At 41.4% G+C, this 26,132-nt stretch overlaps 1 protein-coding gene across 2 annotated transcripts in view; it reads right to left on the bottom strand.

Moving 5' to 3' along the window:
* Positions 1–354: 354 nt before the first annotated feature.
* The window catches only part of SLU7 (SLU7 homolog, splicing factor), a 906,055-nt gene continuing 880,277 nt past the window's right edge, over positions 355–26,132 (bottom strand). For both annotated transcript variants that reach the window (XM_044084498.1, XM_044084499.1), the window contains exon 16: positions 355–1,026. In XM_044084498.1, coding sequence (XP_043940433.1) covers positions 847–1,026 — 180 coding nt within the window. In that variant the 3' untranslated portion in view covers positions 355–846. The remainder of the gene's footprint in view (positions 1,027–26,132) is intronic.

Raw genomic sequence — 26,132 nt, 5'->3', positions numbered from 1 at the left:
CTTAATTTAAACATCTGGAAAATAATGACCTTTATTCAGTAAGGGCCTTTTTTAAATTGTTCCAGGTATTTATTACTGAATACATTTTTGTAACTCTTCAAAAGCTAATTTTTCATGATAGCCTTCCAGTTTATCTCAAAGGGTTAAGGCTTTAATGCACTTCATCCTGTAGTCCTGGGTTTCACTTCTGTCAGTCTTGACTTGCAAAGGGTTAGACTGAGTAAGTCAATGACAAGACAGTGTTTCAAGGACATGCCTGAAAAAGGCACAAACACTTAGTGGGTTTCCTTAGTTAACAAAACTAAAAAATGGATATCAAATCTTAAACATAGCAAAAGAATTTGCAGGAAACAGTCTATTTACTTTTTTTAATTACTGGTAAACAGCAAACAACCTGCTGAAGAGTAAAAAGGTGGCAGTGTAAATTCATTTTGAAAGATTTGGTAAATTAACAGTTGAACTACCAATGACATTAAGCTCATCAATACAGTGCACAAAATAAATTAAAAAGATAGACATTTAAAATATGGTTCATGGAAATGAAAATCTTTTAAAGCATAATGCTTTAAAAGAGAAATGCACTTTAATGAAATGCAAATGCAGCTGCAGCATGTGCTTGTTCTAAGATGTTATTTCCAGTCTCACAAACAATGTTTTTATATTCATCTGCATTTCCTACACTTAAGTGACCTTTGATACTCATCAGTTTGGACATATCTTCCCACATAACTGCATCCTGCTAATGTTCTTCTGGGAAATAATAGGAATGAAAATATTTCTTGCATGTGGTATAGTCTTTTCGCTGGACACAATCAGCTGTCATGAAAGAATTTTAGGCAACATGGCTTAAAGGCCCAGAAATGAAGCCATGGGGTCATCTGCCCTCTGACGTTTCATCTGGTATGCTTCTATTTCTTCTTCAGTAGGTTCTCGAGAATCATACATGCTGTTGTAAGGCCTTTTCCGCTCATCCAACTGCATCATTTTCTCAACCTGCTTCAGACGCTCCTCTTCCACATTTAAAGCCTAAGAAAACAAGAATCATTCAGCACAATGAACAGGACTATACTTGAACAAAGAGCACAGTATTTCTGGGAAAAGCAGGTGACTATATCAAAGTAATTTAAAATATTATATTTACAAAATATGCAGAAAATATATCTTTGTTTAAAATGACATGAATAATGCATCTGTAATACAATAGAAAAATACCCTTGCTGTATTAAAAAAATACAGCCTTGCGAAGATACTAACATTATCAAAGATCTTCAAACAGAAGGATCACTGTTACAGGGGATTCATAAAATGAATGTTATATACAGCCACAGTGGATGTCTTCTGGACAGATCTAAAAACAGCTGGGTGACCCTTGGGGGTAGTGTAAGGCCCTTTCATTCTAAAGTTCTACAAGAAGCCCACTGCAGAAACACAGTGCAAGTAAATTCCCACTGGGGACCACTGGGATCTGACATCTGGATGAGGAAATTATCTGCAATATGAAAACTCTAATCTTGGTTTAGGGTTTCAGCTTCACATAAGCAACCATCTTTAAGACACAAGGGCCAATAGCCGAGACTACATCTTCTTCCAAAGTCTCTCTTTTCAATACCTAGGCTGATGGAGAGGCACAGGAAGCAAACTACACCTGTTTGTATAAATTTACCATAACAGTAGGTGCTCGAATAATACTGCTGCAGTAGCCTTAGCTATATGGGTTATATATCCTGCCTAGGATATAATAGACAGACAGCTTCCAAAGCTTCAGGGCACCTTCTACGCACTTAACCTGTTAGGCAGCTTCAGCTGCCTAAAAACACAGGTTTGAAAACCAAGTCCTTCAGAGTCTTCATGTCAGCAGATAGACGAAAGTGGAGCCCTGAGAGAACATAGCTAGGAGTAAAAATATATACATACATACATACATTCACAGCGTGGCATAATCAAAAAATGCGGGAAGCAGCAGCTACTGCAGCAGTGATCACTTGAACATCTACTGTTCTAAGTTTACTTACATGACATACTACATTCATTATATTGATTACTGCTGTACTAGCCTTAGCTAGATTACCCTAGTTTACAACATTTAGAAGGGGTCCAGGAGCCCCTAGAGCATGGTCTTAGTAAAATGTGATCTAGACCTAGAGAAGGAATCAAGCTTGTAGTGCTTTGTGAAAGTATGTTTAGAGGACCAAGTTGCTGCTTCTAGAATACTTCCAGAATCCAACCCTTTCAAAAAAAGCTGCAGATGAAGCCAATGCCCTGGTAGAGTGAATCGTGACCCTGCCTGGAATAGTTTTGTTGCAGTTAGAATAACAAAAGGTAATAGGCTGAGACAACCATTTGGAAACAGTCCATTGGGACACAGGTTGTTCATTCTTCTTACCCTCACAAGAAATGAACAGCTGATCATAAGTTCTGAAAGATTTTTTTTTCCTGTCAAAATAGTACTGGAGTTCTCTAGACCTCCAAGGTATGAAGTATCCTTTCTTCTTCATTTTGGGGTTCGTGGAAGAACACAGGGAGATGGATAGTTTGGCTTAAAGTAAACTCTGATATCACTTTAGGCATGAAATTAGTTTTCAAGGGAACCCTGTCCCTGTGGAAAATGTGACAGGGATGACTCACCATAAGAAAGTGCAACTCAGATAGTCTTCTTGCAGAGGTCAGAGCAATCAGTAAAATAGTTTCTCATGTTATGAATCTCAAGTCATTCTGATGAGCTGGTTCAAATGGAGAAAGTGTTAGCTTTTCTAACACAAAATTAAGATCTTGAGGAGGAGCCACTGGTTTTCATGGAGTCTCTTATGCAAAACCCCTTTCAAGAACATTTTCACATGAGAATGCATTAAAAGAGGAGGATCCACAGGCAGGCATGCTGACAGACAAACTTTGATGGAAGAGTAAGAAAGGAAAAATGTTAGTCACACAAGCACTGTAAAACCAGAGAAACACAAACCCATGGGTGCTTGTTATGCTCTTGGCACCAACTAGAAAACTTTTTCCATTTGCTAATATATGATTTTCTAGTAGCAGGTTATCTTGCCTCCATCAGTACCTGCTCTACATCCTCAGTAAACAGGTGCCTAAAGGAATTAAGACCCTATCATCCAAGCAGTAAGCTGAAGTTGACTGTGGTCACAATGAATAAATCACCCCTCTTCTTTCGTGAGTAGATCTATTCTGTGAGAAAGTTTGTGGTAATTGCCCCGGCCATTTCCAAAATAAATAAGAAATACTGCTACTTGGGCCAGAAGGGAGTCATGAAAATGACCCTGGGGGATTTCTTCCGAATCTTCAGAAATACCACGAATATCAGTGGAAAGGTTGGGAAAGCATATAGAAACATTCCGGTCCAAGGAAAGGAAAATGCATTTCTCTTCCAGGTCTTCTTACATGGAGTCATGGGGCACAATTTTTCCAGCTGACTGTTCTGAAACGAGGCAAACAGGTCTACTTGAGGAAACCCCCATAGACTGATCAAATCTTGGATGACCCCCCCCCCCCAACTAGTTTCTATTCATGAGGGTCTGGATTTTATCCTGCTCAGTTTTGTCTACCACACAATTTTTCTCTGATGGGATGTAGGATGCAGGGTGCCTCTAGAGTGAGATTGTGCTGTAAAGCTATATCCCAAGTTAACATGTCTAGTTTGCAATGGGGCTATGACCGGGCTCCCCCTTGTTTGCTGATGTACGACATGACTGTGGTACTTTCTGCAACAACTTGAAGACATCAAAGGGACCAAACATGATTCAGAGAGTTAAGTGCTTTGATTAGAGCAGGCCTCTCTTTTACATTTAAGTGCCTGCATCTGTGTTCTTGGTATCCAAAACACCTTGCATTTTTATCACTCCAAAAACTGCTCCCCAAGCAAAGTCCGAGGCATCTGTGAAGACTGACTGCTTTTAAACGGCTGGGGGGGGGGGGGGGATGAATAATCTTCAGAACCCATTTACCTGAAACAATCAGTTGCCAAAGTGAAAAGTGAAGATTCAGACCTTCTGGAAGGGAAAAGGGGCTGCTAGGTTAGGAGGGGGACATGGCCCCTTAAACTATCAATCTGACCTGTTGGACTGTCCTTTGTTTTGGGGAGTTTCTGTATTCAATTTGGAACTCCCTTGCTGTTGCTTCTTAAATGTCTGTTTTCCAGCACTTTACTGAGACTGTTTTTGTTTTTTGCCAAAACTGGAAGAAGGGTTAGAGAACTCCTTGGAAAATCTGGAAAAAGAGGGCTGAAAAAATCGTAGAGATTCCCTGCATCAGCTTACCCCTCTCATCAAATATCTTGATAAACTCTGCAGCGAAGGGACCATTAAGTGAATCTCTATCCAAATGAAATTTTAAAATCTTATTTTTCACATCATCTGGGAGGTTCTGAGAATGCAACCAGCCAAACTCCTGAAAACAGTACCAGTGGCCATAGCCCTGGAAGAAGTATCAACAGAGTCACACAGAGACAGAGGCACACACACACACACACACACACACACACACACACACACACACACACACACACACACACACACACACACACACACACACACACACACACAAACTAAACAATGAGTTGTGAAGTGAAAGACGAAGAAGCTAAACCACGTAAAGTAGATTTTTCCTCACAAGAAACTGCAGACAAAGCATTCTTCATACTTTCACAATTACTCAGAATAAACTTTAACATACAAACACAACAATTCAAAATTCTGAAATCAAAGTTGAGAAAGCATACACTTTTTCCATACTTAGCAATTTTCTCATCCCTGTTAGAAAGTACAGGATTAGAATTAACCAGCTACAGCTGTTGGGTCAGGTTTGGGATGAGTGTACAAAAACTTAAAAGACTAAAGAACTTTACACAATATAGGGTTTTAGGGGCAGCAGACCAACTATCAGGAACATTACAGGCAGTGACACATCTTTTAATGCTGAGAGCACTGGAGGAATGGGAAAAGTTTATGGAAATTTCATTTGTAACAGGTCACAGTTACATATTTTTTAATTTTTTTTATTTTGTTTTAAAACAATAAATAAACAAATCAATTGTAAAACAAACAAATAACTATTCACATAGGTCCACAGCTGATCAATGCATCAAAGTTATACATCAACAACAATCAATATTTTTCAATTAAGCCAATATTTACATAAATGTGTAATATTAGAAGCTCTCATCTTTACAGTATGCAGTTCACTACTGCAAACAATTGTTTGCCATACTAAATTCAACAAACACTAGAGGGGGTAGCTTTACTTTTCCAATTTTTAGTAATTGCTTTTCTGGCTATAGCAAGAATAGACCAAAGAAGAGGCACTTGGGTTTTTGGAATTATCAGAAACTGGAGCATTAAATAAAACTAAAGATTTAGAAATATTACATCTATTTGACCATACAGTTTGAATAAAGTTATTCCTTTCTTTCTAAAAAAGGGAGATTACTTCACATTCATATACCATATGTATCCAGTCAGCTATTATTTCAGAATCATATCTCCAGCATTTAATTCTATTTGATTTAAATATAATTGTAATTTTGTTGGGAGTGACAAAAGCTCTGTGCAAAAATTTCAAGGTGAAAGTTTTCTGATATAATGAAGATGTAATTTTATCTGTAGATTTTAATATTAATTTCTTGTATTCTTTATAGAAGTCTTCATTACTATTTTTTTAGGAGTAGTTCCAATATGAATTGTGTAAATACTGAATTTTCTGAAGGACTGATGAACTTCAGTGCTCTCCCCCTGAAAACACTGGTACATTCTGCAATAGTCTCAGAGAAAGAGAACCCCAGGGAGAATCAGATACTGTGCTCTCCTCAGAGTCTGAATCAGAAATATGAGCAGAAAAAAACAAAAAACTGTCCCTTCACCTTCCCATCCAGATTCAGAATCTTGAACCTCATCAGGAAAAATAGGTATTTTTTTTCTTTTACCAGAAACCACCTTATAAGAAAGATCAACAGCCTGAATTAGACCCTTAGCCAAATCTGGTAAACTACTCCTGTCCAGAGAAATTTGAGCAGGAGCAGGTACATATTTAATTTTCTTTTTGAAAGGAAAAATGGGGCCAACAGAGTTGTTAATGGCAGTAGCTTCCCCACAGACGGGCACAACATTCTGACTAAACAGGGAAGACTTTCCTGTTCCTTCTACTAGAACTGACAAGAGTGTGTTTTCCTTACTCACTGAGGGGACCCCAACAGCTGCAGAGGACATGGCTAACCTAGTCTATAGTGCCTATAGGTGCTACACCAGAGGGATCCGGGGTAAAAGATAAAGTGGTCTGAGGAAACAGCTTTGGTCATAGCAAAGTCACCCACCCAAATTCCTAGCCTGTGGTAGTGGCAAAGGCTATTTGCTTAACTTTCTTTTTTGTGTCTGGAAGAAGGACTAACTGTGGAACCAGTAGTTTGTTTTATGGACAAGACAAAAACGGTGCCTCTTTCCCAGGGAAAACAAGCAGCATAAGCTGGTAACATTTCAAAGTTGTTAAAAGTCACATTTTTCCCACAAAACACAGTAAAAACACTTTAATACAGTTTGCCAGCCCCAGAAATTAAATAAATGCATTTTTTTCACAGATAAAAGGTTAAAATTACTTTTAGCTTCTTTTAAACTGACATAAAATAAGTGCGGTCAGTCCTAAAAGTACAGTAAAGTCTTGTGACAGCCCTTTAAAACACAAACTCCTACAAAACTTTCATAACAAGGAAAATACATTTAAATGATAAATTTAAAATATGGATAGTTTTTCTCCAAAGGGAACTTATCTGCCCAGCAAAGTAAAAACACAAGCAGACTGTTGATCCTTGAAAGCCTGCACAGGAGCAATCTCTTCGGCAGCAGGAAAGCTCTGAAGGGCTTATCACTCAAACCTGCGTTTTCAGGCAGCCCAGATTGAGCTACCTAATGGTTTGAGTGGATGGAAGGTCCCTGAAACTTCAAAGCTGGCCGGCAGTTACATCCTTGGCAGGATATAACCCATATATAGCCAAGGCTACTGCAGCTGGAATCAATATGATGAACATCTGAAGATTTCTCCTGAGCTGGGAGGGGATAAACTGCTGTTACTCCAACCCCAGGGATGTACACTTATTTGACATATCTGGTAGGCCATCTCAATGTCTGTTCTTGTGCAGTGTTAATTTCCTACCCTTTTTTTGACTTTTTTCACTTCTTGCCCCTTTCAGCCTTATCAGAAATTGAAAGCATTTTCCTGTACTGCTATATGTTTCAATGTTAACACAGTTGAATAAATAAATAAAATAAAATAAATGAAAAATCAAACAAACAAAAACAAACAAACAACAACATTGATTTTGGAAGAATTTCGTGCTGAATCAGTGGTGGGTGTCCCAACAGTTAACCCCGGATCTTACAGTGGCTTACAAAGTTTCTTAACTGATTTTAGCATACCAAAAATGAGTTTTCTAAAAATAAGTTGCCTTTCATAATGGTCTGCATCACAATCCTGGTCTATGCAAAAACCTTCACATGGCAGTATTCAGGAGGAATTTGTCTCCCACAAGAGCATTTTGTTCATAATCTTTTCTGTGGACAACATTACACAGAAAAAAAATCCCCAATTTCAATGCACTATATAGTACGACAGAATATAATCTATGTAATGACACAACATAATATAACACAGTAGAGTATAGTATAGTACAGTGGTTACAACCAATTTCCTATACATGGCTTGATTTTAATGACAAGGAACAGACTCTGAGGAGGTGTGAAGAGGCTGAGCAGGGACATACTCTTGCTGACGTGCTAGATGGAGTAGCACTTGACTACAGAAATTCCCTATTTTTAAATCATAAGGTAATGGCACACATCATTAGTAGGCTATGAGACCTGGGAGTTCCAAGCCAACTCTATTTCTTAGTACCTTTATGGGTATCAACAAATGGAAAGCAAGTATCCTTTGAGGTCTCCAAAGAAGTAGAGGCTTTTATTGACACACTGAGCTATTAATAAGGTGGCAACTATCAGTCTAAGCTAATGGTAGTGGAAAGACTGCAAAAAAAGGAAAATAAAGGTCCTGCAAGTTCATGGCCCTCATCTCCTAAGAAGTCACCCACTAGTAGGAGACTGAAGGCGTTGTCTGTCATTAAACCTGCTACTGTTACACCTATCCGAATCAAGGGCCAAGCAAGTGTTACTTCAGGCAGAGGGACATAGCAATTTAAAGTTGGAATCTCTGCCTGAAGTAACACTTGCTTGGCCCTTGAGAGGGGAAGAAACTGCCTTCTGTACACCAGATACACTGCTCACAGAGTTGGAGCTTTTGCAACAATCCCAAGATCGTGCATTGTTGCAAGCAGCTAAGTTATAACTTTATTTATCATGCTAGCCAACTGCTTTTGTCCTCTCTGAAAGGCAGTGGAAACCTGATATGGTACGTTCTAGTTTTAATTTACTTAAAGGTAAGATCCTCAAGCTGTGAGATGCCTAGCTATGTATAAGGGAGATCTGTGCATCCTGCATGCTGTGTAAGTTTCACCTGTTAAGTTTTATTCTCCCCTTTTTCCTGTTAAGCGTATTTAATCAAATTGTTCGTGAAAAATGCACTGATTGTTTAGGAAGGGCTTCATTATAATTTTAATTGGTTCAAGTTCAAGTGCATTACTGATGGGAATGCTAGTTAATTGTATTATGTGCAGGACACTTGCAGCAGTTTATGAAGTCTGAGTGCTATCAAGTGGCTATCGAATATAGTACTATCAGTGCAATAATATCTGGCTGCATAAAGTACATGCATTAATAGTTACTTGCCCGTTGGCTTGATTATATCTGATAATGTTTTGCTCTCTTCTTCTGCAGCCTTTTATACTGAAGGTTATAGGTCTATTTTTTTTAAGTTTTACATGGAGATTTGCTATTTCTATTGCTACAGCTGACTCACATCTGTCAGGTCAGGTTAAACAGTCTATCTCAGGTTCAGCAAATGTCTTATGTCAGCAAGTTTTAAGCAAAAAGCATGTTGGCAAGTAATTTTGTGAACCAAAGCCAATGCAATATTTTTTTGCAAGAAATAAAGCTCAAAAAAAAGGAAGAATGTTAAACTTTTATGAAAAAACAGAAAAATTGGAGCACATGTCATGTGACACACGGAAGGCTTTGCCAACCAGAGACAGGGACTACACATTTTTGGTGCCAGCAAAGAGTCTGGTCAGTAGGCTACACATTAGACTTTTTTCAAATACTCTCAAGTTGGTTGCTGTGTTGGTGACTGGGCACAGTTTGAGCTATTACCAGACCATAACCATATACTGGCACATACTGGCAATAGACACTTCTTTTTCCATACCACTGGAGGAGGTTACATATCTTTCTGTGAAAGTCAGCTGTCAATAAAACGTACCTGGAAAAGGCAATTGCGAACTTCTGGCCTGAACAGAGTAGTTGTTTAGAGGGAGGAACTTGCAGGGTAAATGGGGGTGGTCAAAGGTATGCGTGAAGAGAACAATGAGATTTCTGAAGCAGCAGGGCAGGTAAAGGCAGACTCAATTTCAAAAATTAGAAACTAAAACTGCTGAGACAGAAAAGGTGTAGAAAGCTAACAAAGGAAATAAAAAAACACCTGGGAGACAACTTATATGGCTTAAAAAGTGAATGAAGATATATATATATATATATATATATATATATATATATATATGTATATACACACCACACACACACACATATATATATATATATATATATATATATATATATATATATATACACACACACACACACACATATACATACACACATATATATATGTGTGTGTGTGTATATATATATATATATATATATATATATATATATATATATATATATATATATATATATATAAAATACACACACACATACATTTTTTTGGGTCTACTAAGGTGGCACGCCTGACAACAGCTTACTTTACACCTGCTTGCTGCCATGTGTTCAAAAAGGTAGGTTGAGTTCCCACTATCCTAATCTCTCGTTCATGGATAGCCCTTACAACAACTGCTTTATTGCAAAATGCAGCCCTACCTGAACCTAAACCCTTAACCTAAAACTTGCACCCAGTTCCTACTCAGACTCCTCAGACCCTCACACTACCAGTGGTGAAGGTTGGGATGACCTGGGAGAAAGTGTTACACTGTATTATGATCCTTCCATGAAAATTTCAGGCTATTTCCAGGCAGTCTGGCCTATGAGAAGAATGTTTCCACTTCTGTGATGACATGTCTATTTTAAAACCCTCCTTCAAGGGGCATTCAATGAGGAACGAGGGTATGCTCCATCTCTGTGGTTCTGCACATCACCTCCTCCTTGATTTACTCAGACCTGAAGTGCACTATACTGTGTTCTTCTGTACATCAGCAACACAGTAACTACACTTTTCCCTAGCCCACAATCCCCTCCCCAGCAGGCACAGCTCCCTTATTCCTGCTGGACAGATAGGTATGTAACCCAGAAACTACCCAGTCTATGAAACAGGCTCCCCATCCATGTGAAGCAGAGTTCCTCCCTAACCCAATTCAAGTGCAACTTGGACAACTGGCTGGGAAAAAAGAAATTCATCCCTGGTATGGCACCTATGACTCTAACGGACTCGGGTAACCTGTAAATGGATCATCTCCCAGGCGCATGCTTACACTTATCAAGGGCATCACAACTTGTCAGAGATTTGTGATGCATGGTTAGGCTTAAAAAGGCCCTTGTGGTCATTAGCCCAGTAAACACCTATGAACCTCTCCCTCATTGCAATACCTCCTCCAATGTCGGGGCAGCTAATCAAACACAGGTTTGCCTGGGTCATAAATATGGCTCTTTCCCCTCTATGCCACAGAGGGCACAATAAAAAAGGGTGTAGATACGTTTCATTTTCATAGCTTGCATATTAGATGGGAAAGCTGGCAAAACTTTTAAAAACCAAAAGCATGTTGTCATCTAGGCTATCAGCATAAAGATGTAAGCAGAGAAAGAGGGAGGAGGCAATCCCTTACAATAGAAATAATTTTTTTTTGTTTGTCTTTTGCCCTGTGCTGATGATCTCAAGCCCCCTCACAGCTAATTGGCCTATTCATTCCTCATTATTGGGGCAAGGGATAACCAGGAGGGGCCATGATTTACATAGCCATCAGGACAGGGTTGGGATTTTTGCCTCAAACTTACTTCCATGTGCAGGCTCAGCTTATGTTATTGTAGGAGGCATGCAGTTGACTGCCTGCACTGGTCATCTATCACTTCCACAAAGAGTGTAGATACCAACACCCTGTCATCCTCTTCTCAAGTACGGGCAGTGGATTCTCAACCAGAGAAACTGCATCACTCTGGGTGCTTGCCAAGCATCTGCTCCTCTGCAAGAGGCAAGTGGTCCACTCACCTTCACTCCTCTTCCTCTCTGCATGGCTCCTCCAGTGCTGAAGCCACTAAATGAACCACTGTCACCCAAGCCGCAGTCAGATCTCTAACTTTCTGCACCACAAAGCCAAGCTTGAATTAAAGAGGAATACTACATTCTGAGAATCTAAATTTTGAACTTTTGCAATTGGTAATTGAATTTTGATGTTTGTACATTTGTACATGCCATGTTATATACTTGTACTTCTATTAGCTCACTGTATTTCACTAATTCAAACATAATGCTCTGTTCTTGTCATGTGTCAAGACATATAATCTAAATAAATAAAAAATATAATGCTGTTCAATATGACCTTTCAAAAATGAATCATGTGCTTTACACTTTTTATAAAGGACTATAAGTCCCACTTGCCTATTTCCTTCCAAGAAACAAATTATTTTTGTTTGAAGGATCACCATCCTTAAACTGTCAGGAAAGGATAATGGTATTCACAACAGGCATGTTACTCAAGCTCTTCTTTTCTTACCATGCTGGGGCTAGACACCCATTGCTAAATTTTATAAATCTTATCAGTATCTGTTAGTGAAGCCACTTCTATTATTATTCCAGTAAGAAGAAAATAAAGGTCAGTTGCCATATTCATTAATACAAGAATCTGTGACTTTGCTTATCAAAGAGAGCCACATTCCACAATACCCAGCTAACTTTCACAGCAGACTAATGCAAAAATTTAGGCCACGTGACTGGAATTGGTCTTTCCTAAACTGATTCATATTTCACAATAAATTTTCATAAAGTGAAAGCAGGGATGCCTTGACGTCATTAGACACTGTTTTAGCATGACTCAGTTTTGCAGAACTAAAGATATCCCAACAGTGTTCCTATTTCTAGACCTACGGAAGACATCTGAAGCTTTGGAGTGGTCTTTCTTGTGGGAGATGTTGCAGTTCTAAGGTACATCTGGTTCTTATTTAATGATCTGTAAATCAAGCTCAGACCATCACTAATGGTTTTAGCTCCCCATTATTCCCCTTGGGTATAGGCAGATGGCAAGCTTGTTTTCTTGTATCACTGTTCTTTATCATGGGTACAGTGACACTGGTAGCACATACAGGGTAGAACTTTAAAATTTCTCCTCTGAAAACTAATTTCTAGTTGTTTTTTAGATAATGGAGTCTTGGGTCTCTCCATCCTAGAATATTGCTTTCTACAGGTACTAAAGATGATTGAGGAGTTTCAGCATACTTCAGGTCTATTACAAGTTAATAAAACTTGTTTCCTTTAATGAAAAGTGCTTGCATCACCCCACTGCAAATAAAAAAGGATCACCCTCATTTACATATCGTGTACAATGCTATTCATTTAGATTTTGTTGTATGCAGCATGCTAGACATTAATTTAATGACACCAACAGAGGTTATAAAAAAATAATTTCTAAATATGGAAGGACATTTGCCTCCCATTCTTAGCAAAGGTCTTTACTACCAAAATGGTTTTGCCTTCCAAAATTTGCATTCCTAGTGAGACATTTACCACAGCTGTAGTGGTGCAAGGTAGCATTTTCCAGAAGCTTACAGTTTCATTAATTTGAAAAGTACAGTTTTGTAAAGTCTTACCATAACAGTAGATGTCCTCTTCACTGTTACAGTATTCCTTACACAAGGGATCTCTTGCCAAGGATAGTGCAACGTCCATCCAGTATACCAAAGCCTTTAGAATTTATACATGTCGTACATCAATACATTCCTCCATGCAAAGCATAGGTCATAAAGGTAACGTACATACTTCAAAAAGTACAGTTGTGTAAAATCTTATTATAACAGTACATGTCCTTCTCTTCGCTGTTGCATCATTCGTAACCTTATGGATCTCCCGCCCAGGGCAGCCCAATGTTTGGCCACTATACTAAAGCCTAATGATCTTCTATGTGCTGTACGTCACACATATGCTCCCCACACAGAACATTGGGCATAACAGTGACATATGGATGCAGTTGCCCAGAACTAAATTGCCCCCAGAAGACAACAGTCTCAATAAGGCAAAGGAGTCCATTCACATTTAGAAGGAAAAAATGCAGAAGGAAAAAGGGGAAACCCTCTGCCAGAAGGGAGTCCAAAACAAAAACAAGAACAAACAAGAAGGGGTTGGAGGGAGGGAGCAAATACTGCAACAGTGAAGAGAATACATCTAATGTTACAGTAAGATTTTACACAACTGTTCTATGTCCTTCTATATTACTGTTGCAGTTTTCTTAATGTTAGAGAGAGTAAAAATGCTCAAGAAACAGAATGGGAGGTGGAAGACTGAGAAGAGCCCTCAGCAAACCCATATAAAATGGTTTTAGCAAAACCTGATGTGGCCCTAGAAACCATAGCCAACTTATAATGTTTAGTAAACACAACAAAGACCAAGTAGCATCTTCAAAGATCAAATTGGTGTCAAACTCTTTGCAGAAAGCACCAGAAGAGGCAAAAGCCACAGTGGAATGAGCTCTAAGAGAAATAGACAAAGATTTGCCATGAAAAAGAATAACAAAAGAAAATGGCCTTAGACATCCAGGAGGAGATGGTTTGCTTAGAAACAGCCAAATCCAATGTCCTGGGATGAAAGGAAGCAAAAAGCTAGTTAGACTTAAGAACGACCTTAGTTTTACCCGAATTGTACATGAGTGGTTTGTGCAAATCCAAGGTTTGCAAGACCCTCTCACTAACAGACTTAGGAGAAGGGAAAAAAAGAAGGGAGTTGTACCAACTAATTTACTGCCTTGGGCATAAAAGAAGGATTAGTACAAAGGGGCACCCTGTCCCTTTTAAAAAAAAAAAAAACAAAAAAAGAAGAAATGGCCATAAGGGCCTGCAGCTCAGAAACCCTCTGAGCAGAAGTGCGTGCCAGCAACAAAAAAGTCTTCCAGGTGCAATGTTGCAAAGAAGAGAATATGCAGGCTCAAAAGGAGCCAGAGTCAAATTTTCCAAAACAAATAAAATGCCAAGGAGGAAGAATAGGTTTCCTTGGAGGCCTAAGATGCAGGATGCCTTTCAGAAATTGTTTGACCTTAAAATGAGAAGCCAAAGGAGGACTCAAGGGCAGACAAGAAGAAGTGGCTGACAAATGGACCTTCACAGAAGAATAGGCCAGGCCAGACTACAGCAAGAGAGGACCAAAGGGACCCCCACTAAAAAATGGTCCTGGTTATGAGCATGGCACCAGACAGAAAACCTTTTCCATTTGGACATAACATTTTCTGGTTGAAGGTTTCCTTGTCTTCTGTAAAACTATGAGTACATCCTCAGAAAAGAGGTGCTTGAAAGAGATCAAAACGCTATCATCCACAGTGTCAGTTGAGTGGACAAGTGAAAGTGGATGACAGGCCCCTTTGTCCTGTGTGAGGAGGTCAAACTGGTGAGGTAACTTGTGGTGATTGCCCCTTTTCAGAGATGCATTAAGGGGAGCGGGACCAGTGTCATCTTGGCCAAAAGGGAATCACTAGCAAGACATTTGGGGAGTTGAGCTGAATCTTCCACAGGACTCTTGGAAGTAGAGGAAGAGGAGGGAAAGCATAAGGAAACAACCCCTTCCAAGGAAAAGAAAGGACATCCATCTTCCACATCAGATAGCATGGCTCTCTGGAACAGAAGAGAGGAAGCTGCCTGTTCAGAGGGGGAGTCAAAATGATCTGCCTGAGGACTACCCCACCGATGGACAATGTCCAGAAACAAATCTCTGTGAAGCATCTATTTGTGAGCCTGTGTTCTGGACTTGCTCAGCCAGTCTGCCACTAGACTGTTCTCCTCTGAAGGAATGTATACTGCCTAAAGAGTTAGCTGACAACTGAGAGCCACCTCCCAAGCCTGAAGAGTCATCCTGCAGAGGAGGTAAGATTTTGTGCCTCCCTGCTTGTTGACATACCACATCACTGTAGTGTTGTTTGCTTACACCTTCAAGGGACATGGAGAGAACATGGGTTGAATAGCTTGAAGGGCCAGAATCAGATCTCTTATCTCTCTGATGTAGATATGGTCTGACATCTGAAAGGGGGCCAGAGAACCTGAACTTTCAGTTGACCAAATGAAGCCCCCCCCCCCACTCTATGTTTGAGGCACTGGTTAACAGTTCTTGAGAAGGGACTGGATGCTGAAAGTGTAAGCCTGGGGTGAGAGCAAACTGTTGAATCCACCACTCAAACTCCTTCCTTAGACAAGGAAGGAAAGAGAGGTACACTGAAATCCAGAGGGTGGCAATGTTGCAGCCAAACTAACTTGAAGTGCTACTGAAACTTCTACATACACAGTCTGGCAAGAGACAACACTGGAATATAACAGGCCATGAATCCCAGGGCCCGAAAAAAAAAAACTCTTTGGCTGGCACAGCGGTCAGAGGAAGAAGAGACTTAAAGAAGGCCATCAATGACAAAACTTTTGAAGGTGAAGAAAGGCCAACATTGGCACTATCTGAATCCTGCATCCCAGACACACATGATCTAGAGAGGGAGCCAGGACAGACTTGATAGTGAACCCTAGACTTTGAAGAAGAGAGATGGTGAACTGCAGATCCAGTAACAGGGAATTGGAGAAGGTGCCTGAAGCAACAGGTTGTCTAGAAAAGGAAAAATCTGAATGCCTTGGAACTTGCAGAAAGCAACCACAGGAGCTATGCATTTTGTGAAAACCCTTGGGAAAGTAAAGGTGCAAAAGGGCAAAGCAGAGAACTGAAAATGAAGGGAAGAAACCCGAGAAATGTAAAAATGTAATGAAAAGAGAGTGAATAGAGATATAAAGGTAGGCATCCTTCAGATCCAAAAACACCAGAAACGCTGGGGTAGTAAAAGAGGAAACCGGGTTTGAAGAGCAAGCATCTGAAAAGAAGAGACCTTGAGAGGTGTTGAGATGGGAGAGATCCAGAATGGATCTCCAAGTGCCCTCCTTTTGAGGAATAAGAAACGTCCTGAAATAAAAACCCTTTCCCTCTAGGGAGGGGGGGACAGGTAGAAAGGTTCCTTGGTTCATCAGGGACCCTAGGACCTCCTGGAAATTAGAAAGTTGCTCTAGAGGAGGTTGAGGAATCCCTGAAAAAGAACAGAGAGTCTTCCATACCATGAAAAAACCCTGACAGATGACAGAAAGGGCCCAGGAGTCTGAAGTGATGAAAAGCCAATTTGGAAGACCAAGGGAAACCCAAAGAGACAAAGGAATGTGATGCAGGGGGGGGGGGGGCAAATTGTCAAAGAGAGGCAGGCTTATCAGATAAAGGAGGCTTTTGGACCACTGAATTCTGAGAAGCTTTAGCAGAGGGGTCTGCCTAACATCCTTCCTCTCCTTGGAGGGCTGGTGGGGTTGCCTGCAAACAAAAGCAGATCTAGAAGGATGATTCCTCTGGAACTTTGGGACAGGAAAGACAAAAATATGTTTAAGGTCCTGCAAGGCTTTGCCTTTCTCTTGAAGACACTTACACAGATCAGCAGCACCAGTCCCAAAAATACATTTATTATCCAAAGCAGCATCCAACTTGGCCTTAATGTCCTCAGACAAAGACTGGAGATGAAGCTAAGAATAATACCTCATGACAGACCCAAAAGCCACAGCCCTGGAAGAGAAATCAGCAGCATCATAGCTACAATTAATAGAGTGGTGAGCCACTTGAGAATCTAAAACAGATAGGGCAGAATATTTGCCTTCAGAAACAGGGAAGTCGGAAATAACCTGACAAGCCTTAGCAATCAAGCCCACAGCATATCTGGTTGTGTGGGTCTGATAATTAATAAACTTAAATTCCAAACTAGAAGCAGTGTAAACTTTCCTACCAATCCTCTCCATTGCCCTACTATCCTTATCAGAAGGCAAAAATTTGGAGAAGGCAAGAGCTTGGAAGGTTTGTCTGAAGAGACTGACACCACAGAAGGATCAGCAGAAGGGCAGTTAAATAAAAATTGACAATCCTCAAGAACCTTATAGAACCTAACAGGTTCAGGCTCTTATGGATGTTCCTCCTTTTTTAGTTTTTCACCTAGCAGGAGGCTGTGAATCTGAAGACTTGGAAGCAGCAATGAAAGTGTCTAACAAGGCAGCCAACAGAGGAGGAACTGCAGATGGTTTAGGAGTATCCACCTGAAGCAACTCACATCTCCTCTGAATACCAGACACTTGAGAAGAATCCCACTTAAAATATTCCATCATCCTTGCAATTGTGTCCCCAAAGAACAATTTTTCAAAAGGAGACTTGGTGGTATCAGACTCCTCCTCATCACAGCCATAAGTCAAAGTCAAAGGCAAAGGCATTGGTGAAGAATAGGACAAAGCCCTTCATCAGACTGTGAATCCTTTTCCAAAGAATCCAGTTCCCTAATTGGTTTACAAGGGGTAGCGTTCCAAGGAGGAGCAGGCATCTAAGCCCCATGGGAAGGCTTTAGGGCAATGAAGCCAGAAAACAAGTCCTGCGTAAACTCTTGCCATTCCCACTGAGGATTCTTAGGATGGATTGAAACATGCTTCGCCTTTTGTCTTTTCTTGGAAGGGACATCAGCCCTAACAAATACCAGAGGTTCAGACCCTTGATGAGTTTTGATAAGAGAACCTGGAACCTCCTCTGTGACCAATATCTGTGAAATACTTCTAGGACACTCTGAAATAATCAACCACAATTCCCCATCAATGTTCAGAGGAGATGCCTGCAAAGCCTCAGAGAATGTGCAAAAATATGGATCTATGCCGATCTTCGACGGGGTCGCTGCACAGGAATCCAATGTAGACATCAAATGGACAGCTAAAGAATCTGGCCGAGACTTCTTGCCCTTCTTCTTATTATGTGGGAGTATCTCACTGTTAAGGATTCTGCCATGTTACCCTTGGCTAATTGTTTAAGCCATTGGTTTTCAAGCTAAATGGCCAGGAAAGACAAACAGCTTCTGAATGTCTTAGGCACAAACACCTTATAGACACTACAAAAGGTATGGCTGTGGGAAGTGCCCAAACAAAAGAAACACTGTCCGTGATGATCCTTATGGGGAATCTGCCTCCCACACTGACATTTTTCCTTCTTGGATTACAAGAATAAAATACAAGACCAAAGAAAAGGGGGGGGGACAACCCCAATGGGGCACTTATCTGATGGCTAAGTATTCAATTATTCAGCACAGCAACAAGGTCATTCAGATCAACGAGCAATAACAGCACCAAAGGAGTTCTGGTAAAGTACAGTTTTGTACCTACCATAAATGTAGATGTTGAGTGTATACACTGCTGCAGTCATTACACCTGGGTTATCCTGCCGTCAGGCGGTCCCGCAGTCGGCCCGAGTTCCAAAGTTTTGGTCCGGCATCGGTTGCTGTCGCCTCCTCCCTGATGTCAGTGCGTCAGGGGTATTATAAGATGTAGCCGACGTAATTTTCTTCAGTTTTTCTTGCCCCAGATGTCAGGTGCCCCCAAAAAGGTAGGCAATGTAAATTGCTAATAAAACATACATAAGAAAAGCAAACAAATACTTTCTGTTATCAGCAAACACTTCCCATAGGTAGCAAAAGGAAGAATACTAGGGTAAGTACCAGAAAGAAAGAGGGGAAGGAGGGAGGGTAACCTGGACTGCAGCAGTGTATACACTCGGACATCTACATTTATGGTAGGTACAAAACTGTACTATGTTCATCGTGTTACACTGCCGTAGTCATTACACTTGGGTAGAATCCCAAAGCTGAGGAAGGGTGGCTGGTTCTATAAGGCATTAGGGGTGGCTATAAGGCCCTGCAGAACTGCAGTGGCAAAGCCAGCTCTGGATTTAGAGTAAAGAGGCAGATGGCAATGCTTGGTGAAGGTATGTACAGAACTCCAAGTTGCTGCTTCCAAAATGTTCTTGGTAGGTACTCCTCTGAGGTAGGCATTTGAAGCGGCTGTTGCCCTGGTGGAATGAGACCTAATGCTGTTAGGTGCAGTTTTCCCATGATGTGTATAGCAGAAACGTATGCAATGCCCTATCCATTTTGAAATGGTCTGTTTTGAAATGGCTTTTCCCTGTGTTCCTGCAGCATATGCTACAAACAATTGCTCAGTTTTCCTGAAAGCTTTCGTTTTGTCCAAGTAGAAGCATAACTGCCTGTGTATATCCAAGGAATGCAGTAGTCTCTCCCCTTTATTCTGTGGATTTGGATAAAAAGTTGGCAAGTGAATAGTTTGGTTTAGAGCCACACTTGATACCACCTTTGGCATAAAAGTAGGGTTTGTTCTTAAAGACACCCTGTCTTGGTGGAAAATGATGAAAGGTTCCACTGCCATTAGTGCCTGTAATTCTAAAATTCTTCGTGCTGAGGTTATTGCCAGGAGCAGAGCAGTTTTCTAAGAGACATATTTTAAGTCTGCTGAGTTAGCTGGCTCAAAAGAAGGTAAAGTTAATTTTTCCAAGAAGAAGTTGAGGTCCCAAGTTGGAGTTGGTGCTCTACGGGGCGGTCTTATGTTTTTAGTCCCTCTGAGGTACTGCTTTACCAAAGGATGTGAAAAAATTGGTGGATCTGTGTTGTAATGAGCAGAGATGGCAGAGGCATGGATCTTAATGGATGAAAAAGAGAGGCCTTTGTCCAGCATCTCAGTCAAGTATTGTAGTATCTAAGGAATACTTGGGACAAGAGGGTCAAGGCTGTGAGCCTGGTTCCAGGCCCAGAATCTCTTCCATTTATCCGAATAGGCTTTCCTGGTGCTAGGCCTTCTGGCCTCCAGAATGACATCCATAACAGCTTTGGAGAGAGGCATTGTTTGCTTGACTAAGGAATCTGCCATGCAGCCAGGTTTAAAGTCTTGAGCTGGCCGTGAAGTATCTGATTGTTTTGCTGAGTCAGAAGTTGTGAGATTTGAGGCAAAATCCATGGTGGTCCTTGTGCTAAGTTCTTTAAGATTGGGTACCAATGCTGGTGTGGCCAGTCTGGGGCAATCAGGATCATCTTTGGTCTTTCTTGTCTGGCTTTTATGAGTACCTTTGAAAGGAGAGGCAGTGGTGGGAAAGCGTATACTTGTAGCTTTTTCCAGCTGAATGAGAGGGCATCCACTTTCCATGCTTGAGGGTGGTAAGTCCTTGTACAGAATTTCTGTAGCTGGCAATTCATTGGGAATGCGAACAGATCTATGTCCGGGCTCCACCATTTTTGTGTTATCATCCTGAACATTTGTGGATGTAATTTTCACTCGTGCGAATCCATGATGTTTCTGCTTAATTCGTCTGCCAGTGTGTTTTTCTCTCCTGGCAGGAATTGTGCTTGCAGATGAACTTGATAGGTTATAGCTGTGTTCCACAAGGTCATGGCTTGTCTGCAGAGGGGATATGAATGAGTGCTCCCTTGCTTGTTTATGTACCACATGACTGTGGTGTTGTCTGTCTTTAGTAGTAGTTGTCCTGGATGCAGAAGGTCCTTGAAAGCTATAAGGGCATTTTGTACAGCTAGCATCTCTTTTTGATTGATGTGAAGATGCCTTTGTTCTGCGGGCCATTTGCCCTGAATACATTTTCCTGCCATGTGTGCTCCCCAGGCGTAATCCGAAGCATCTGTTGTCAGTGTTTGCCTGGCTGTGGGTTGAGTGAAAGGCTGTCCCTTGTTGAGGTGACAGGCTTGAGCTCACCATCGAAACTCCTGTTGAAGGCAAGGAATAAGTGGCATTACCGTTTCCAAACTGTGACAGTGTTGAGACCAGACACTCTTTAGGTACCATTGTAGTTTCCTCATATGCAGTCTGGCATATGGAATTAGTAGTATGCAAGATGCCATGTACCCCAAGGCCTGCAGAATTTTTCTTGCAGGGAGTTGGGTTTTTGTTGCCATCAATTGGAAATATTGAGTCAGTTGTCCTTGCTTGTCTGGCGTGAGATAAGACATCTGGGCCGTTGTATTTAAGCTGGCACCCAGGAATATTATCTCTTGTGAGGGCACTAGTTTTGATTTTTTTTTTTTCATTTACTGTGTACCCTAGGCAAATTAGCAATCTTTTTACAAACGCCAGATGCTTTAGAAGAATGTCTTTGCTCTCTGCTTGAATAAGGCAGTCGTCCAAGTATGGGTAAATTTGAATTCCTTTGTGTCTGCAAAATGCAATTACTGGTGCCAGGCATTTTGTAAAGACCCTGGGTGCAGTAGATAAGCCAAAGGGCAGTGCAGAGAATTGGTAATGCATTGAACCTGCTAAGAATCTGAGGTATATTCTGCAATTTTGTCAGATAGGGAAGGGACATGCAGGTATGCCTCCTTGACATCCAAAGTTACGAGCCAAGCTTTCTTGCCCAGCATGGGAAGAAGCTGCTGTAGTGTCAACATTTTGAATTTTGGAACATCCAGATAAGTATTTAGAGAAGAAAGATCCAGAATAGGCCTCCAGGCTTTGTCCTTTCTGGGAACCAGAAAGAGTCTTGAGTAAAATCCTTGTCCTTGCTCCTGTGTTGGTACCTTTTGAATAGCTCTCATGTCCATGAGTGCTGTAATTTGCATTTGAGCTTCTGCCCATTGATTTGGTGGCATATTTGGCATTCCTTTTAACCTTGGCAGAGTGTGAAAGTGGAACCTGTAACCTTGAGACACAATATTGAGAACCCATTTGTCTTTGGTGATTATTTGCCAATTGTGACTGAAAAGTGCCAGTTCCCCCCCCCAAGGGGGCTGCCAAGAGAGAGAGAAAGAGATGTTTGGCAGCTGCAGTGGGAAGTCATTGGGGCTGTTTTTTATAAGGTTGAGGCCTGTCTTCCCCTTCTTTCTGTGTTGAAGCACCCCATTGTAGAGGCCTGTAAGTACCTTGTGGTTGACCTCTGCCTCTTGGACGTCTGTATCTGCCCCTTTGAGGTCTGTCTGAAACTGGAAAGGACCAATTCTTTGTTGGCCAATTTCTGCTAAATCGAGGAGGCTGAACCTGTAAGAAATCCTTCATCGTTTGCATAGATTTTGCTTTATCCTCCATTTTCTTTAATACCTCTTCTGCCTTAACTCCAAATAAAACATCCTGCTGCAAAGGTGCAGCCAATAATTTTGCTTTAACATGATCTGGTAAAGTCTGCTCTTTTAACCAAGCATGTCTTCTAATGACAGACCCTGTAACTGCTGCTCTACAGGAGACCTCTAAGGAATCAAAACCACATTGCAAAGTATGTTTTCCCACTTGTTCAGCTGCATGCAATAAATCCTGCATTTCCTTATAATTAGGAAGATCTGAATTTGGAAGCATTTTTTGTTTCAACTGAGACATCAAATATTGCTGATATTTAAGCACGTGAAACTGGCAATTTAAGGCTCTCATTGCTAAATTTGCAGATGTATATACTTTCTTCCCCCATCTGTCTAATGCTCTGGAATCTCTGTCAGAAGGGACTGGATTTATTGCTGTAGAGGCCTTTACCCCCTTGGGACCCTGGGAAATAGTTTCAGGGTCAGCAACAGGGCTTTTATACAGGAATTTGTGAGAGTCAGTGACTCTGTAGTATCTGTCTGGCTTAACTGGAGCAGGAGGTAAAGAATCAGGATTTAAACTGGAATCGGAATACACATCATCCACAATATCTAACACTGACGGAATAGCAAGGGGTCTGTGTTGAGGTAATAAAAGAAAATCTCTGAGCCTTTTCTTGGATTCTGAGTAATCCTGGCCCTCCCAATGGAAATGATCGCGCATGGTATGTAAAATTTCCCCAAAGGAGTAGTCCTCTGGTGGAGAGGCTGAAGGAATGGATTCCTCAGCATCAGAATCCTCATAAGGGGGTAAAGAGTATCCTTGGTCTGAAGATGAATCTGAGGAGACTGACATCTGGTCAGATGAGTCATAGTCTGCATTCTGTCTAGGCCTTTTATCATGAGGAGGGTGGGACCCCCTGATCAGAGTAATTAGGTCTTCGGCCATTTTGAGCATCTGTTTCTTAGGCATGGAGGCCTGCCCTGGTGAATGCTGAAGTTGTTTCTTTGCTTTAGATTTAGCAGCAGATTTAATGGTTAACTGAGTAGGCCTGAAAACACCCTCTGAAGCTGCGGGTTGTTCAGCTACTCCGGAGCCCTCTGAAGGGTTAGTCTCGGTAGGCTGCAAGTCTGGTGTATCCGAAGGCCCAGCCATCTCCACGTGGGAGTCGGGGGCGGCCTGTGGTTCCAAAGAAGCGGTCGTCAGGGGCTGCGAAGGCGCCCCGCTGAAAACCGGAGAACCGGCGACTGGCCTAGAAGAGGCTTCGTCGTCAGTTTTGGGCCTCGGATGCCTGTCCTTGTCTTTGCGGTTTTTTTGTGTAACCCGGTCGTCGGTAGTTCCGACGGCATGGTGTACTTGAATCTTCTGCCAAAATAAAGTCGGGCAAAATCAAACAGTTTAATAGTGTGCTTGTTAAACCTAGCACAAAACCAACAACCAGTGACGCCGTGGTCTGGGCCTAGGCATGGGATACAATAGGAATGGAAATCCTTATGAGGTATTTGCTTCCCACAAGAAATACAATTATTAACTTTTACTGACATCGGTCTGAGGCAAAAAAAAGTTTCCCCAACTGGGTACTTCGCTTTGTAGAAGACTTCGGTTCTGGATTCGGAATGAAAATCTCAGGTGTCGGCCGACCGGCACTTGCGAACTGCTTTTGCATCGGGCACCGCGCAGCAAGAAAGACTGAAGAAAATGTCGTCGGCTGCATCTTATATACCCCTGGCACACTGACGTCAGGGAGGAGCTGACAGCATCCGACGCCGGACCAAGACTTTGGAACTCGGGCCGACTGTGAGACCGTCTGACGGCAGGATAACCCAAGAGTAATGACTGCAGCAGTGTAACACGATGAACATCTGCTTCTGTACATCACATATGGCTTACGTTCTGTATGGAGAGCATACGCATGATGTACAGCACATATAAGATAATTAGGCTTTGGTATACTGGCTGAACATCAGGCTTCCCTGGGTGGGAGATGCCTAATGTTAAGAATACTGCAACAGTGATATAGAAGGACATCTGAAAAGCCCCAGGAGGAACAGGATATCCCTAGGGACCAGGAGGAACATGTGCATCCAAGGAGGAGGAAAAAATGACTCCCTGATTGTGAAGGCAAAAGGAATACGGCAGAGCCGAAGGGGGAGGGGGAGAAGGGAGTGGGTGAGCGAGTACTGCAATCATTAAGAGAAGGACATCTACTGTTATGGTAAGATTTTACACAACTGTACTTTGTCCTTCCATATCACTATTGCAGTTATCCTTACATAAGGGAGAGTACAAAAGCTGAAGAGGGAGCCTGGGAGGAGGAAGCAACTGTAAAGCTTTCTAGAAACCCATGCAGGATGGCCCTGCCAAAGCCAGCCCTTGCTCTGGAAACAATATCCAACTTGTAATGTTTAGAAGTCCAAGTAGCAGCCTCAAGGATGGAACTGGTATCCAGTCCTTTGAAAAAGGCACCAGACGAAGCAACAGCTCTAGCAGAATGACATTTACGATGAAAGCAGTAACAAAAAGAAATGGCCTTAGAAATCCAGGAAGTTATGGTTTGTTTAGAAACCCTTGAATCCAAAGACCTCGAATGAAAGTAAAACAAAAAGTTGCTCAGATTTGCAGACGGGCTTGGTCTGATCCAAATAATATCTGAGCTGTCTATGCAAATCCAAGGTGTGAACAACCTTCTCACTAGCAGACTGCAGAGAAGGAAAAAAGGAGGGTAAATTAATAGACCAGTTACAAGTCATTGACCACCTTGGGCATAAAAGAAAGATTAGTATGAAGAGACACCTTGTCCCTGTGAAAAACTAAAAAAGGAGGAACAGCCGTAAGAGCTTGAAAAAGAAGTTATGCACTCACCATAACGTTCCATGTTTGTTTTCCAAAATCTCGCCTTCTTTCTTGCTGGTTGGGTTTGGAACCAAGCATCGGTTCTGACTCGGCCTTTTTACTAAAGCTCAAGAGCTTCCACTGGCTTGAGGCTATAGCCTAACCCATGATGCCTAGAGAAGGTAACCCATATCTTGTTTACAAACCACTAGGAAAACAGAACTCATATTCCAAGCACAGTATTAATCATCCTTAGCTTAAGTCTTATTCTTATGAGGCAAGAAGGGAACCAGAGTACATTTGTAACCAATCGAAAAATTCCTTTCGATCCTCCAGGAGCGAAGGTGGGTGAAGTAGGGTGGGATGTAAGAAATAAGGCGAGATTATGGACAACAAACATGGAACGTTACGGTGAGTACATAACTTCTTTATGTTATGTTGTCCTATTTCACCTTCATTCTTGCTGGTTGGGACAGCGTCCCCAGCACCTTCTTTCTTGGGTGGCTCAAGGGAATAGGCTCTTCAGAACAGTGGAACCAAAGGAAGCCCTGTTCTGGGAGGCCATGTCTACTTTGTAATGAGTGATAAAGGTATGGGGTTTAACCCATGTGGCTGCAGCACAAATTGAGTCCATAGATAATCTTGCCTGAAAGGCAACTGAAGTTGAAATAGCTCTTGTTGAGTGGCCTCTAGTCTTTCCTGGCAATTGTCTATGCTGAGAATTATACGCATAGGAAATGCTGTCAGTTAGCCATTTTGATAAGGTAACTTTTGAAAATGGTGCGCCTTTTTTGTTATCTGAGAAGGAGACAAATAATTATCAGATTTTCTAAACTCCTTGGTCCTGTGCAAGTAGAAACGTAGTTGTCTGTGTACATCTAACTGGTGAAGGTTATATTCTGGCTTGTTGCCATAATTTGGAAAAAAGACTGATTCAAATTGGTGTTTGAACATACTTTGGGAAGAAAGGAAGGCTTAGTTCTGAGAGAGACTCTGTCCTTGTGAAAATCTAAATAGGGAGGGCGTATGGACAGAGCTTGCAATTCTGAAATCCTCCTAGCTGAA

Source organism: Protopterus annectens, chromosome 9.part0 (assembly GCF_019279795.1).
Source record: "Protopterus annectens isolate FY-2018-M chromosome 9.part0, PAN1.0, whole genome shotgun sequence".
NCBI lineage: Eukaryota > Metazoa > Chordata > Ceratodontiformes > Protopteridae > Protopterus > Protopterus annectens.
Note: the sequence above shows the minus strand (reverse complement) of the source record. Positions and strands in the feature narration are given on the sequence as shown.